This window comes from Ranitomeya variabilis, chromosome 3 (assembly GCF_051348905.1).
Source record: "Ranitomeya variabilis isolate aRanVar5 chromosome 3, aRanVar5.hap1, whole genome shotgun sequence".
Taxonomy (NCBI): domain Eukaryota; kingdom Metazoa; phylum Chordata; class Amphibia; order Anura; family Dendrobatidae; genus Ranitomeya; species Ranitomeya variabilis.
In genome coordinates, this window is record NC_135234.1 from 352,487,960 (window position 1) to 352,504,367 (window position 16,408).

Sequence of the window (16,408 nt, forward strand, 5' to 3'; positions counted from 1 at the left end):
ATTTACATTAATGTTTTTTCTGTTTTTCCCTAGTTGTTCTGAAAATGCATTCAGTTTGTATTGTGTTCTTACTTGTTATGATTTGCTGCCACCCAGTGGTCATCTTGGTGTTCAACATGTATATGTGTATATGTTAATGACCTGGGTGGAGACCTTGCTTTCCCGGTCAGAACTAGTTCTTCTTCCTGTCTGCATTCTGTAATTGTGGAACATGGAAGGAAGTCATACTTTCTGACCTGGCAAAGGAATTGTCTTTTTACCTAGCGGACCGTGATTTGCTTCAAGGCAAAATAAACTGCCAAGTAATCTACTCCCTGACTCCTTGTCTTGTGGATACAGATGTACTAGAAGAATTCAGGTACGACTCGAGTAATATCTGCATGCAGTTTTCCCACACATGGCAACGTTCTCATGAGGCTGAGCATAGGATAGTCCATACGTGAGGGACGCGTGACAGAATAGTAAAAAGACAACTCAGTATATTCAGGAAGAAAGCTTTGTGTGAAGATTCCTCAGCACTACATAGTGTGTGTGTCATGAGCTGCCGGAAGCCTCAGCAGCCCAGCACAAAGCAGAGACTGTAATATGTAATAGGACACCTGCCTGTGTGTGTGCCTCATCCAGCAGCCGCATGGTGCCTACAACTGTTCAAGACACAATCCGAACCCATCTGCCCTCAATTAAGTGATAATCCGATCCGATTTGTCATACAATCTGCTTATCTATGAGTGACTGTGACTTATCCACCATTTGTGAGAGCACATGTTGAAATCACAGCTTGCTGCCATCTACAGTCCGCGCCATCCGCCACGCGCTCAAAGAGATCTTGATTAATCATAGACTGTATTCCTTTCTTGCATCATCTAAAAGGCCTGCTTTCTGCCTCAAAAAAGATTTAAAGTGACAGTACATCTTTATTGCAAAGTGAAGTAAAATGTCTGATATAAGCTCGCTTGCCGATGCAGTGACAGTGATGGACATTCCTGTGTGCACAGAAGTCACAGAGAGTGCAGATGCAGCCACAAAACCTAAAAGGGCACTCCACCCATCCACAAAGGCAGTGGAAAGTTACATGTACACAAAAAGTGAATATGAAAGCAACTTAAGTGAACTGTGGGAAAGAGTCTCCCAATGCATCTCAGCTTTCCCTCACGGTGATGATACAGCAGAATTAACAGCGTTCATTAACCATTTATCTGCCAAGCAGGAATCTTATGAGAGGCTTCTTACCAAGTATACCACCTTTCTGAAAAGTAGTAATGTTCCAGATGCCTCACTAACCCTTGCCCAAATAGAAGAACTGAGCCAGCAGAGGCAGGGGACAGTGGAAAACACCAAGGTTAAAGCAGACCTCCGCATCGCCCATTTACAGGAGACCAGATCACACCGATCTGCTGCATCCAAGCAAACCATCAGGACAGCCAGATCATTACGGTCATGCAGAACTACTAGTTCCAGGAGGTCAGTCTTAAGTGACCAACTCATCCAAGCGCAAATAGCCGCTGCAGACTTAGAGGTGAGGAGTGCCTTCTCAAAGAAAGAAGCAGAAGCAGAGGCTGAAGCCAAACAAGCACAAGCAGAGGCCCAAGCCAAACAGGCAAAAGCAGAGGCTGAAGCCAAACAAGCACAAGCAGAGGCCCAAGCCAAACAGGCAAAAGCAGATGCCCTATTGAAAATCCTCCATACAGAAAAGGAAAAGGCCGCTGCCTTCGCTAAAGTAAAAGTCCTGGAACAAGCGTTGGGCCAGTGCACTAATACAGACTGTTTTCTCCCCACAGAGGAGGTTAGCACGGCTGATCGCACTGCTGAGTACGTGCTGAACCAATCAGCCTCCATGCCTCCTAACAGCGATCTCATGCAACCGCCTAAACCAGATGTCGCAGTGCCGCAGACACTGACGCCACCTCCAATCCAATCTTTAAATGTGCCTACACATCAGCAGATCTCATCTGCAGCAGACCACAAGGTGAACACCAGCGCACCGCCACAGTTCAAGCTACAGCCACCAGTCACCACAGAGGTTAAACCGCAGCTCAACCCTTATGCTACGTCATTCCACCCTGGTACAGCTCAGCCTTACACGCCAAACGACTTACCCGTCCAAGAGGGACTACAAGTTTCAGCGGCAACAAGGAACGAGAGGTCAGATCTGTCTGATTTTGCCAGGTACATGATACGCAGGGAGCTGATCAAGGTTAGCCTCTCCAAGTTTGATGACTGTCCAGAGAACTTTAGGGCCTGGAAATCAACTTTCAAGGCTGCAATCGCAGATTTAAGCCTCACCGCCAAGGAAGAACTTGATCTACTCATCAACTGGCTTGGCCCAGAGTCTACCAATCGCATCAAACCGCTAAGGTCAGTGCACATGGATAACCCAGCTCCGGGTCTCGCTGCCGCCTGGAAAAGGCTTGAGGAGTCGTATGGCAGCTCGGAGGTCATTGAGCGTGCCTTGCTCGACAGACTTAAGAACTTTCCTAGGATCCAGATGAGGGAAACTCGCAAGCTTCAGGATCTCAGCGATTTACTGACGGAACTCGAGTTTGCTAAGGCTGACCCACGCCTAACTGGACTGAGATATCTTGACAGTGCTCTTGGTGTGAACCCCATAGTAGCGAAACTACCACATGGCATACAGGAGAGATGGACAATACAAGGCTTCAAGTACAAGGAAGATTATGGTGTGTCTTTTCCCCCTTTCTCTTACCTTTGCAGGTTTGTCCAGAATCAAGCGCGGGTGAGAAATGACCCCAGTTTCGTCTACACCGATCCTGACATGTCAATGCCACCATCTGCCGCTAAGAGGTATGACAACACCACACCAAAACGCAGAGACATTAGAAGGACTGTATCCGTCAAGAAAACTGACATCCCTTCTGCCATGCCCCCTCCTGCTACATCAGTTCTCCCTGCCCCGAGGGAAAGGGATGCCAATAGAGAGTGCCCACTCCATGGCAAGTCTCACTCTCTTCATCACTGTAGGGGGTTTAAGGCAATGCCTCTGAGAGAGCGCAGAGAGTTGTTAAAGAAACATAGAATATGTTACAGGTGCTGCGCATCTACCAACCATATTGCCAAAGACTGTACGGTAGAAGTCAAATGTGCTGAGTGCAGTAGCAATAGACATGTAACAGCCATGCACCTTGCCTTAGCTCCTGGAATTGCCCAGCATACCCCTGCCTCCAGTCCTGTACCAGTCCATGGCGGGGAGGGTGAGGGGCCAGTAGCTGCTAAAGCAACAGTCTCATCCTCTTGCACTGAAGTCTGTGGGGAGGGATCCGGTCCCAAATGCTGTGCCAAAATATGCTTAGCCAGTGTTTACCCAGAGGGGAAGCCAGAGGGGGCTGTCCGCATGTACGTTATGTTAGATGAACAAAGCAACAGGTCTCTAGCAAAACCCAAGTTCTTTGACATCTTTGGTATAAAGACACCGGCCACTCCCTACACTCTCAGGACCTGTTCCGGCCTGGTAGACACCACGGGCAGAAGGGCCAGCGGGTACATGATCTCTCCAATTAAGGGCACAAAGAGCTTTCCCTTACCTGCATTGATTGAGTGCAATGATATGCCAGATGAGAGAGAGGAAATACCCACGCCTGAGGCCGCTTATCATCATCCCCACTTAAGGCACCTGGCCAGTGAGATCCCTCCCATGGACATGAATGCAGAAATGCTAATCCTTCTTGGGAGAGACGTCCTTAGGATGCACAAGGTGCGCCAGCAGTGCAACGGTCCCGATAATGCCCCATACGCGCAGAGACTTGATTTAGGCTGGGTAATCGTAGGAGATGTGTGCCTGGACAGGATGCATCACGCAGACTGTGTGAGTTCCTTTAAGACTTATGTTCTAAGTAATGGCCGTCCTACCTGCTTCAGACCCTGTCCCTGTCATTACCAAGTGAAAGAGGGGCCTTCTGACATAGTGCAGACACCCGATGTCATTCCCACCCCTTATGATGACAGTTTGGGGGGACAGGTTTTCCGCACAACTCACGATGACAACAAGATAGCCTCATCAGTAGAAGACGAGGAGTTTGTCAATATTATGGACAGTGGGTTTGTCAAGGACAAGACCAGTCATTGGGTTGCACCCTTACCCTTTAAACTCAACAGGGCCAAACTCCCAAGCAACCGGGAACAAGCCTTATCCAGACTCAACTCCTTACAGCGCACTTTAAGCCACAAACCTCAGATGAAGGAACACTTTGTCACCTTTATGGGTAGGATATTCAGCAACAACCATGCCGAATCAGCCCCTCCACTACAAGTCTACGAGGAGTGCTGGTACCTGCCTTTCTTTGGGGTATACCACCCACGTAAGCCAAACCAAATAAGAGTAGTGTTTGACTCTAGCGCAAAGCACCACGGTACATCCCTTAATGACGTGCTCCTTACAGGTCCCAACCTCACCAATAACCTAGTGGGGGTGCTATTAAGGTTCAGAAAAGAGCGTGTAGCCATCACTGCTGACATTGAACAAATGTTTCATTGCTTTATTGTGCAAGAGGATCATAGGAACTTCCTCAGGTTTCTGTGGCATCGTGACAATGACACCAGTAAGGAGGTAATCGAGTACCGTATGAGAGTACATGTGTTTGGTAACAGCCCTTCACCTGCCGTAGCTACCTATGGGTTGCGCAGGACTGCATCTGAAGGAGGGGCAGAATACGGGGCAGATGCTCAGCGCTTTGTGGAGAGAGACTTTTATGTTGATGATGCACTGAAGTCCCTGCCCACTGAAGGGGAAGCCATTGATCTGTTAAAAAGAACCCAGAGTATGCTGTCCAAGGCTTGTTTAAGACTGCACAAAATTGCCTCCAATAGCGCAGAGGTCATGAAAGCCTTTCAACCTAGTGACCATGCTCCAGGTTTTAAAGACTTAAACCTAGGGTCAGATTTGCCACCTGTGCAGATGAGCCTAGGCCTGAAATGGGACTTGTCAACAGACTCCTTTGGGTTTCAGGTCAGCTGTGCCAACAAGTCATTTACAAAAAGAGGTGTCCTTTCAGTAGTCAATAGCCTCTATGATCCCATGGGATTTGTTGCCCCCATCACCATTCGGGGTAAATTCCTATTAAGGCAGCTTTCAGAGACTGTGAAAGATTGGGATGAACCGCTGCCTGACAGTAAGCTTAAAAAATGGGAATCCTGGAAGCAGTCCCTTCAAGCCTTAGAAGGGGTTAATGTGTTAAGACGCTATGTACCAATACCTCTTGCCTCAAGTAAAAGAACTGAGATACATGTGTTTTCTGACGCATCCACCGAGGCCATAGCAGCAGTTGCCTATCTAAGGATTACAGATTCTTCAGACAAAAACCATATTGGGTTCCTGTTCGGCAAGGCTAAGCTAGCCCCCAAACCCGATCATACAATTCCTAGACTTGAACTTTGTGGGGCAGTGCTGGCCGTGGAGATGGCAGACTTTGTGCAGCAGGAGCTAGATGTCAATGTGGACAATGTTAAGTTTTATACAGACAGCAAGGTCGTCCTTGGTTACATTTACAATCAAACCAAGCGCTTCTATGTGTATGTACATAACCGTGTGACAAGAATCAGGAAATCTTCTAAGCCTGAACATTGGAGCTACGTTTCGTCTGAACTTAATCCTGCTGATCTCGCTACCAGGGCAATATCTGCCAGTGCCCTAGTGAAATCTGCCTGGTTAACAGGCCCATCATTCTTGCTGGACAAGGAGGAACAGTCAACTCAGGACAACTTCTTCAGTCTCCAGAATCTCAACAGCGATCCTGAGATCCATCAGGAAGTCAAGACTTATAAAACCAGAGCAGGACAGGACCGCCAGCACTTTGAATGCTTCTCGAGCTGGACGAAGCTTGTACGAGCTATTGCAAGGTTAGTCCATATTGCAAAATGTTTTTGTAAGAAAAACGCTGATACTATCTGTCAGGGGTGGCATGTGTGTAAGGAGTCATTAGATGCGCAGGACATTGCCAGAAGTGAACAAACAGTTATACGCATTGTGCAAGGAGACGCTTTTAAAGTAGAACTGGAATGTTTGCTAAAAGGTCAGAGTGTGCCCCAGACCAGCCCTATTGCCAAGCTAAACCCTGTTATTGACAGTCTGGGAACTCTTGGATTTGCAACCCTGTGGATTACAGTTACACTTTGGATTACAGTTTGCTGTTCTTTTTTCTTGAGGCCTTGGCCAGGAGGCAGCCTCCCACCTTCATTACAATTTGTTCCTGTTTTACATTTTTGCTTTTTTTTATGAACAAAGACTACAACTGTTCTTTTTGCATATTGTGTCTATTAAAAGTGCAATTATTAATGCTTTTCCCTTGCAGCTATTCCATGGACTTTGGGCATTTTCCAATGCAGTTAATAAAGGAGTAAAATCCCTTGGATTTTAGGCGAGGAGTGTGCTGCCACTCTGTGACAGATTCAAATGTATTTACATTAATGTTTTTTCTGTTTTTCCCTAGTTGTTCTGAAAATGCATTCAGTTTGTATTGTGTTCTTACTTGTTATGATTTGCTGCCACCCAGTGGTCATCTTGGTGTTCAACATGTATATGTGTATATGTTAATGACCTGGGTGGAGACCTTGCTTTCCCGGTCAGAACTAGTTCTTCTTCCTGTCTGCATTCTGTAATTGTGGAACATGGAAGGAAGTCATACTTTCTGACCTGGCAAAGGAATTGTCTTTTTACCTAGCGGACCGTGATTTGCTTCAAGGCAAAATAAACTGCCAAGTAATCTACTCCCTGACTCCTTGTCTTGTGGATACAGATGTACTAGAAGAATTCAGGTACGACTCGAGTAATATCTGCATGCAGTTTTCCCACACATGGCAACGTTCTCATGAGGCTGAGCATAGGATAGTCCATACGTGAGGGACGCGTGACAGAATAGTTAATCTAGCCAATATACCATATATACTAGGGTATAAGCCGACCCGAGTCTAAGCCGAGACCCCTAAATTTTCCACAAAAAAAAAAAAAAAAAAAAACTGGGAAAACTTAATGACTTGAGAATAAGCCAAGGGTGGAAAATGCAGCAGTTACCAGTAAATGTCAAAAATAAAAATAGGTACCAATAAAAGTAAAATTAATTGAGACATCAGTAGGTTTAGTGTTTTTGAATATCCATATTGAACCAGGAGCCCCATGTAATGCTCCATACAAAATACGCCCCATATAATGCTCCATACAGTTATATAATGCACCATACAGTTTATGATTGGCCCCATAAGATACTCCATATTAAAATATGCCCCATATAATGCTGCACAAATGCGGATTATGGCCCCATAAGATACTCCATAGAGATATTTGCCCCATATGCTGTTGCTGCGATTAAAAAAAAAAATTTAAAAAAAATCACGTACTCACCTCTCGTCACTCAGGCCCCTGGCACTTGCTATATTCACCTGTCCCACCGCTGAGCGCCGCTGTGTCTTCCCTGTCCTCTGCACTGGCTGTTCAAGCAGAGGGCGGCATGCACACTAATCGCATCATCGCGCCCTCTGACCTCATAGTCACTGCAGAGGACTGGGAAGACGGAGCGGCGCCAACGGTGGAACGTGGAACAGGTGAATATCGCGCACTGCCCAGTTATACTCACCTGCTCCTGGCGTGTCCCTGCTTCTCCGGGCGCTGACAGCTTCTTCCTGTATTGAGCGGTCACATGGTACCGCTCATTACAGTAATGAATATGTGGCTCCACCCCTATGGGAGTGGAGTGGGGTCCATATTCATTACTGTAATGAGCAGTACCATGTGACCGCTCAATACAGGAAGAAGCTGTCAGCGCCCGGAGAAGCAGGGATGTGCAGGGACCGCGCCACGAGCAGGTGAGTATTATTAGACAGCTGCCACTCCCCCTCCCCTGCCGACCCCTGGGAATGACTCGAGTATAAGGCGAGAGGGGCAATTTCAGCCTAAAAAAAAAACGGCTGAAATTCTCGGCTTATACTCGAGTATATACGGTAAATAACATGAGTAATCTTTGCAAAATAGCCCTAATCTCTCTGATGCCCAGTTTCCTGGTAATTTTCATAAAATTACTTGTTAAAAGTACAAATTTACCACGCCAAAACAAGAACGGCTGCAGAGTTGGTAAGCCAAAATTTGGACTCCATAAAACAGCTCATGTATAGCAATTTGTAACAAAATTTACTGTAGTAAAATTGTATGTAGGGGCCTTAGATTGCTACATCATTTAACTGACTCAATAGCACTGGAGCCAAATGCTACATTTGACAAGCTGGAAGTTTAAAGGGAACCTGTCACTCCCAAAATGGAAGTTGAGCTAAGCCCACCGGCATCAGGGACTTATCTACAGCATTCTGGAATGCTGTAGATAAGCCCCCGATGTATCCTGAAAGAGGAGAAAAAGAGGTTAGATTATACTCGCCCATGGGCGGTCCCGCTGGGGTGGGCGTCGTGGTCCGTGTGTCGCGGTCCCTCAACAGGGCAGACAAAGTACGCCTGCGCCGGAGCTGCGGCATGAAGACAAGAGGACGTGATCGTAAGAAGATGGGAGGTCCCGGACCAGACTGCGACGCCCACCGCAGCGGGACCACCCTTGGGTCAGTATAATCTAACCTCTTTTTCTCATCTTCCAGGTTACATCAGGGGCTTATCTACAGCATTCCAGAATGCTGTAGATAAGCCCCTGATGCCGGTGGGCTTAGCTCAACTTCCATTTTGGCGGTGACAGGTTCCCTTTAATGACCCTACAAACCTACGGAGAAAATGTGCCAAGCACGATGTGCTATAATAGCAACAAGAGCTGGCAGCATCAACGCCTTGTCTACAGACTTCACCTTTGATGTGGACAAGATTATTTACTGCTTATTTTTAGTCCTAACTATAATATATGTAGCATAGTAGTGTGGCTGAAAGTGAAGAATTTGGAGGGCAGGGGAAAAAATAAAATAAATAATATCATCTCTCTCTATATCTATATATATCTCATATATATATCTCTTTATTATTAACCAATGACTGCTTTGTAGAACAACAGTTTAAATGAGAACAATTCTTTCGCCAACCTGTGCCTATTTTTATTCTTGCGTTTCTTATGACTGCTGTGATGTCCTGCGGAGTTTGTTGAAGAGGCTGCTTTCTGAGGCTTGACACCAGACAGGGAGCCATCTAGGTCTTCCGCATCATCTTGGCTGGGTTCATTTTCCTGATTTTGAAAGTCTGGGGAGTTGTCACTTTCTGTCCCACTGCCTGGTTCTCCTGCAAAATATGACAGCAATTGAGACACAAATCACTTTATTTGGGTTACTAGAAAGGCTCCAACACTAAAGGTTGAGTTAACAAAAATGCCTGTAGCTTTAGGTTATGCAGGGTGTTGCTTATGGAAACAGATGCGTTGCTCACAATGGTGGTGAATACCAGCCTAGAAAGACCTAGCCAGGTGAGGACTATCCAGCAGCAGAACTTCGTCTCTGCATGTCCATGCTAAAGCTGAAAGTTGAAATTCAACACAGGCTGGAGAATGAGCCATGGGCTATCAAAGTGGGCGATAACAGGGTGGGACAGTTCCACTTAACTGGCAAGTGTAGTGAGATTTAATAATAATGTGGAAGAGAAAAAAAAAAAAAAAAAAAATATGAAGATTTTTCGGACTCCCATAAAATCTTTTTCTCATAGTCATCATTGGGAGACACAGGAATCATGGGTTATATGCTACTATGTGGAGGCTGACACCAAGGCCAACGTTTAGTATTTGGTCAGTATTTTACCTAAGTATTTTTAAGCCCAAACCAGGAGGAGTGGAACAATTCATAGGAAACGTATAATAGAAAAACGTCACCACTTTAGCATTTATCACCCACTCCTGGCTTTGGTTTGCAAATACTGATTTAAACCTCACCAAATACTCAAAGTGTGTATTTCAGAAAAAAGCTGGCTCCTCCCCAACACCTTACACCTGGGCAGCCAACACCCAGCTATTCAGTTAGTGCAAAAGCAGTAAAAAAAAAAACAAAAAAAAAAACCCAGCTCAAATAAGGGAGGGTCCAGTGTTCCCACTCAAGGATACAACAAAGATTTTACAGCGAGTCCCAAAAATCTTCATTTCTCGGTTGCTTTATTGAAGGGCAGAAGATGGGACATCATAAAGCGGCTCCTGGGGTGGGAAAATGCCTGCACGGCAGGAGGAATAGCAATCTCTCAGGTTAATACGTCTTCTGCTAAGGTAAGAGCTCTACAAACACGCTACACAGTTACCTATGGAGCAGAAGAACAGACACCTGGAGGCACAAAAACCAGGAGGCTTCTACCCCAGGGGGAGTGGGCAGGGGCGTAACGACCGCGGTCGCAGCGGTCGCCATTGCGACCGGGCCCCGCAGGTCAGGGGCCCCGGGCCGGCAGGTCAGGGCAGGGCCGGGCTGGACATCGGGCACTTCTGGCAAATGCCAGAAGAGCCGATGCCAGTAGTGGGCCGCTGCACTGTTCCTCCCCCCCCGCCGCCGCCGCATTTAACTATACCGGCGTCTATGACACCGGTATAGTTCAATGCAATGATGGAGGAGAGCGTCACCTGACGCTCCCTCTCCCATCATTCCCCGCTCTGCCTCTGACAGTACACTGCGGGTGCGCGATGATGTCATATCATCGCGCACCTGCAGTGTCCTGGGCAGACTGCAGCCACCAGGAGCAGCGCGGGCAAATGGAAAGGTGAGGAGAGTTTTTTTTTTTCTTTTTCACCGGACTGTGGGGCCATTATCGGGGGGGGGGGGGGGGGGGGGGGATGAGATGCGGGCTGTGCTCTATATACCCCTGTGCTGGCTGTGCTCTATATACCCCTGTGCTGGCTGTGCTCTATATACCCCTGTGCTGGCTGTGCTCTATATACCCCTGTGCTGGCTGTGCTCTATATACCCCTGTGCTGGCTGTGCTCTATATACCCCTGTGCGGGCTGTGCTGTATATACCCCTGTGCGGGCTCTGCTGTATATACCCCTGTGTGGGCTGTGCTCTATATACCCCTGTGCGGGCTGTGCTGTATATACCACTGTGCGGGCTGTGCTGTATATACCACTGTGCGGGCTGTGCTGTATATACCACTGTGCGGGCTGTGCTGTATATACCACTGTGCGGGCTGTGCTGTATATACCACTGTGCAGGCTCTGCTGTATATACCCCTGTGCGGGCTGTGCTGTATATACCCCTGTGCGGGCTGTGCTGTATATACCCCTGTGCGGGCTGTGCTGTATATACCCCTGTGCGGGCTGTGCTGTATATACCACTGTGCGGGCTGTGCTGTATATACCACTGTGCGGGCTGTGCTGTATATACCCCTGTGCAGGCTCTGCTGTATATACCCCTGTGCGGGCTGTGCTGTATATACCCCTGTGCGGGCTGTGCTGTATATACCCCTGTGCGGGCTGTGCTGTATATACCCCTGTGCGGGCTGTGCTGTATTTACCCCTGTGCGGGCTGTGCTGTATATACCACTGTGCGGGCTGTGCTGTATATACCACTGTGCGGGCTGTGCTGTATATACCACTGTGCGGGCTGTGCTGTACATACCACTGTGCGGGCTGTGCTGTATATACCACTGTGCGGGCTGTGCTGTATATACCACTGTGCGGGCTGTGCTGTATATACCACTGTGCGGGCTGTGCTGTATATACCACTGTGCGGGCTGTGCTGGATATACCACTGTGCGGGCTGTGCTGGATATACCACTGTGCGGGCTGTGCTGGCACCCAACACCATGTTGCAGTGCAGGAGATTCCTGCAACAGTCCGAGGCGTATCTAGGGGAAGGGGGTGGGGGGGCGTCACGGAGGTAGGGGGGGGGGGGCCCCATTTGGAAGTTCGCACCGGGGCCCATAACTTTGTAGTTACGCCACTGGGAGTGGGCCATGCCCTGGCAGGGCCGCCATAGTTTAGCCTGACCTTCAGCCTTTGCATATAGAAGCCAGTAAACAACGGTAACCCTAGAGGTGGTCTGCCCTCTGCCAGAGCATACTGGGATCACCCACAAGGCACTAGGTCATTTTGTAAAAATCTCTCATTGAGACAAGAGGCAAGTACTTAGATTGTTCGCCTTCCTTTAAAAAGGGCAGAGAACCTAACCAAGGTCAACACAGGTCTGAGACTCAAGACTCATGTTTGTCTCAGAATGACACTAAGGTAAACTGAATGTGGGTGTCAGCAGCACAGGTGTAGCCCATTGGGGAGGAGTCAGCTATTTTTCTAAGATGTATTCTTACGGTCAGCCTCTAGGTGGCAGTATATAACCTGTGGCTCCTGTGCCACCTAAAGAAGTGACAAATTAATTTCAGAGGTGTATTTATTCCTACATATATCACAGTTTAAAGTCGCTCAGGCCAGTCTGATGGCAAAATACAAAGAAGCCCTGAAATGTGCCACTTGGAAAGGAAAGTCACAAGAGAACTGAGAAAATTGGCAGTTGTACCATGTGTAAGACCAATTCCACAAGAATACAAGCATCAGTCCTACCATGGGTTTGATGCCCCAATCTAGAAATGATATTGGCATCTAAGAGTGTTATTTGTGGCCCTTACACCACTGGTCCCTGTTAACCTAGGGGGCTAGCATATAAAACACAGAGATATGCATAAAAGTCAGTGCAAACAGGACAAGATAAAAGTTGGTGTAAGTTGCCCTTTGCCACTTGACAGTGGTAACCCCTTCACCCCCAAGCCTGATTTCAACTTCCTGACCAGGCCATTTTTTTCAATTCTGACCACTGTTACTTTATGAGGTCATAACTCCGAAACGCTTCAACGGATCCTGGTGATTCTGAGACCGTTTTCTCGTGACATATTGTACTTTATGATAGTGGTAAAATTTCTTCGATTTGACTTGCGTTTATTTGTGAAAAAAATGGAAATTTGGCGAAAATTTTGAAAATTTTGCAATTTTTAAACTTTTAGTTTTTATGCCCGTAAATTAGAGAGTCATATCATACAAACTAGTTAAGAAATAACATTTCCCACATGTCTGCTTTACATTAGCACAATTTTGGAAACAATTTTTTTTTTGTTAGGAAGTTATAAGGGTTAAAAATTGACCAGTGATTTCTCATTTTTACAACAAAATTTGCAAAACCATTTTTTTTTTTTTTTTTTAGGGACCACCCCACACTTTTGAAGTGACTGAGGGGTCTATATGACAGAAAATGCCAAAAAGTTTATTAACCCTTCTGGTGCTTCACATGAATTTTTGGAATGTTTAATAAAAATTGAACATTTAACTTTTTTTCCACAAAATTTTAACTTCAGATCCAATTTGTTTTATTTTACCAAGGGTAACAGGAGAAATTGGACCACAAAAGTCGTTGTACAATTTGTCCTGAGTACGCGGATACCCCGTGTGTGGGGGTAAACCACTGTTTGGTCGCAAGGCAGAGCTCGGAAGGGAAGGAGCGCCGTTTGACTTTTCAATGCAAAATTGGCTGGAATTGAGATAGGACACCATGTCGCGTTTGGAGAGCCCCTGATGTGCCTTAACAGTGGAAACCCCCCACAAGTGACCCCATTTTGGAAAGAAGACCCCCTAAGGAACTTATCTAGATGTGTGGTGAGCACTTTTAACCCCCAATAGTTTCACTAAAATTTAGAATGTAGAGCCGTGAAAATTAAAAAATCATTTTCTCTTTCCACAAAATGATCTTTTAGCCCCCAAATTTTTATCTTCCCAAGGGTAACAGGACAAATTGGACCCCAAAAGTTGTTTGTCCAATTTGTCCTGAGTACGCCGATACCCCATATATGGGAAGGGGGGGAACCACTGTGTGGGCGCACGGCAGAGCTCGGAAGGGAAGGAGCGCCGTTTGGAATGCAGACTTAGATGGATTGGTCTGCAGGCGTCACGTTGCATTTGCAGAGCCCCTGATGTACCTAAACAGTAGGACCCCCCACAAGTGACCCCATATTGGAAACTAGACCCCCCAAGGAACTTATCTAGATGTGTTGTGAGAACTTTGAATGCCCAAGTGTTTCACTACAGTTTATAACGCAGAGCCGTGAAAATAAAAAATCTTTTCTTTTTCCACAAATTATTTTTAGCCCCCGGTTTTGTATTTTCCCAAGGGTAACAGGAGAAATTGGACCCCAAGATTTGTTGTCCAATTTGTCCTGAGTACGCTGATACCCCATATGTTGGGGTAAACCCCTGTTTGGGCGCATGGGAGAGCTCGGAAGGGAAGGAGCACTGTTTTACTTTTTCAAAGCAGAATTGGCTGGAATTGAGATCGGACGCCATGTCGCGTTTGGAGAGCCCCTGATGTGCCTAAACAGTGGAAACCCCCCCAATTATAGCTGAAACCCTAACCCAAACACACCCCTAACCCTAATCTCAACCATAACCCTAACCACACCCCTAACCCTAATCCCAACCCTAACTTTAGCCCCAACCCTAACCCCAATGGGAAAATGGAAATAAATACATTTTTAAAAATTTTATTATTTTTCCCTAACTAAGGGGGTTATGAAGGGGGGTTTGATTTATTTTATAGCCTTTTTTTGGTGGATTTTTATGATTGGCAGCCGTCACACACTAAAAGACGCTTTTTATTGCAAAAAAATATTTTTTGCATCACCACATTTTGAGAGCTATAATTTATCCATATTTTAGCCTACAGAGTCATGTGAGGTCTTGTTTTTTTGCGGGACGAGTTGATGTTTTTATTGGTACCATTTTCGGGCACATGACTTTTTTTTATTGCTTTTTATTCCGATTTTTGGGAAGCAGAATGAACAAAAACCAGCAATTCCTGAAGGGGGGCGTTTATACCGTTCCACGTGTGGTAAAATTGATAAAGCAGCTTTATTCTTCGGGTCAGTACGATTACAGCGATACCTCATTTATATCATTTTTTTATGTTTTGGCGCTTTTACACAATAAAAACTATTTTATATAAAAAAATTATTGTTTTTGCATCGCTTCATTCTGAGAGCTATAACTTTTTTATTTTTCTGCTGATGGTGGCTTTTTTTTTTACGGTACAAGATGACGTTTTCAGTTTTTTTGCCTCTTTTTTTTGCGGTGTTGCGATACCAAATATGTGTACTTTTATTGTTTTTTTTGTTATTATTATTATCATAAATGAATGGATTTATTGGGAATTTTTTTTTTTTTTCCTTCTTTATTTGTGGATTTTTTTTATTTTATTTTTTTTTTTACTTTCTAACATTGTCCCAGGGTGGGACATCACTATATTAGATCAGATCGCTGATCTGACACTTTGCATAGCACTGTGTCTGACAGGCAGTGCAGGAGGCTTTCCGGCTCCTGCTCTGAGCAGGCACCGACTAGCCACCTCACTTCAGAACCCGGAAGGAGCCCCGCGGCCATCTTGGATCCGGGGACTCCTTCCAGCACACCGGAACAACGCGATCGCATCGCTTTGTTCCGGTGGGGGAGCGCAGGGAGCCCCCGTCCCTGCGCAATGCACCTCTAGGTCGCTGTCACTACTGACAGCGGCATCAGAGGGGTTAAATGCCCACGATCGGCGCTAGCGCCGATCGTGGGCATTGCTGCGGGGTGTCAGCTGTCATATACAGCGGATCCCGCACGCGATCGCTGTGGCGCTCAGCGTGAGGCTGCGTGATCGTGGCGCCGTACTAGTACTGCGGTTTGTGGGAACTCAGTTCCCGCAGAGCAGTACGGCGCATGTCGGGAAGGGGTTAAACACGTGTAGCTACCTTACCAAAATCATTCAAAGGATTAAAGTACAAATTTATGGATAAAATGCAAAATGGAAAAAAAAATAAATAAAAAAAATAAAAATGAAAATAGCTTCTTCCATGTGGCCCTTATTTAGTTTGATGCATTGTCACATCTAAAAAATAAATATATTTGGCTCCTACATTTTTGCGTTAAAGGGAATTTGTCAGCAGGTTTTTGCTATGTAATTTGAATACAGTATGCTGTAGGGGTTAAAACACAGATTCCAGTTTTTTGGTTTTTTTTTTTTTTTTGCTTACAATGATCGTTTTAGCACCAGGAGCTAATCATTGCTGGGACACAGCAGGGCATACATGCTAGTCAGACCATGTCATCTCCTGTGATGTCTAAGGACATTATATACACAGTGCCCGATGTGCACAGGGCTAGCTTCCTGAGCTCTGTGCATTAATAAATCTAAAATCTGTGCGAGAACGGCTGCACACAGTAAACTAAGTGATACATCATTGGATTCAGCTTCTCTTTCTCTAGATCAGGCAGCAAAAACTTGCTGATGGATTCCCTTTAAAGTGAACCTGTCTTCAGGATTTTGCCAAGTAAACTACAGACAGTGTCAGGTCGGCGCCATTACACTGACTAAAATGATTCTTGTGCTTGTTTAATCTGTATTTGCAGTTTTCAGTTAATGAGATTCTAGTGCTTCAGGGCAGGTGGTCTTTTTTTATTTTGCTCTGTTTACCTAGCAAAATCTTGATGACAGGTTCACTTTAAGG

General features: G+C 45.9%; 1 protein-coding gene across 4 annotated transcripts in view; it reads right to left on the reverse strand.

The window, feature by feature from the left end:
- The window catches only part of MEAF6 (MYST/Esa1 associated factor 6), a 47,840-nt gene that overhangs the window by 18,259 nt on the left and 13,173 nt on the right, over positions 1–16,408 (reverse strand). For all 4 annotated transcript variants that reach the window (XR_013223869.1, XR_013223868.1, XM_077295886.1 and 1 more), the window contains exon 5: positions 9,013–9,205. Coding sequence is in view for 2 of the 4 variants with exons in the window: in XM_077295886.1 (XP_077152001.1) it covers positions 9,013–9,205 (193 nt within the window). In the remaining 2 variants the exon portion in view is untranslated. The remainder of the gene's footprint in view (positions 1–9,012; positions 9,206–16,408) is intronic.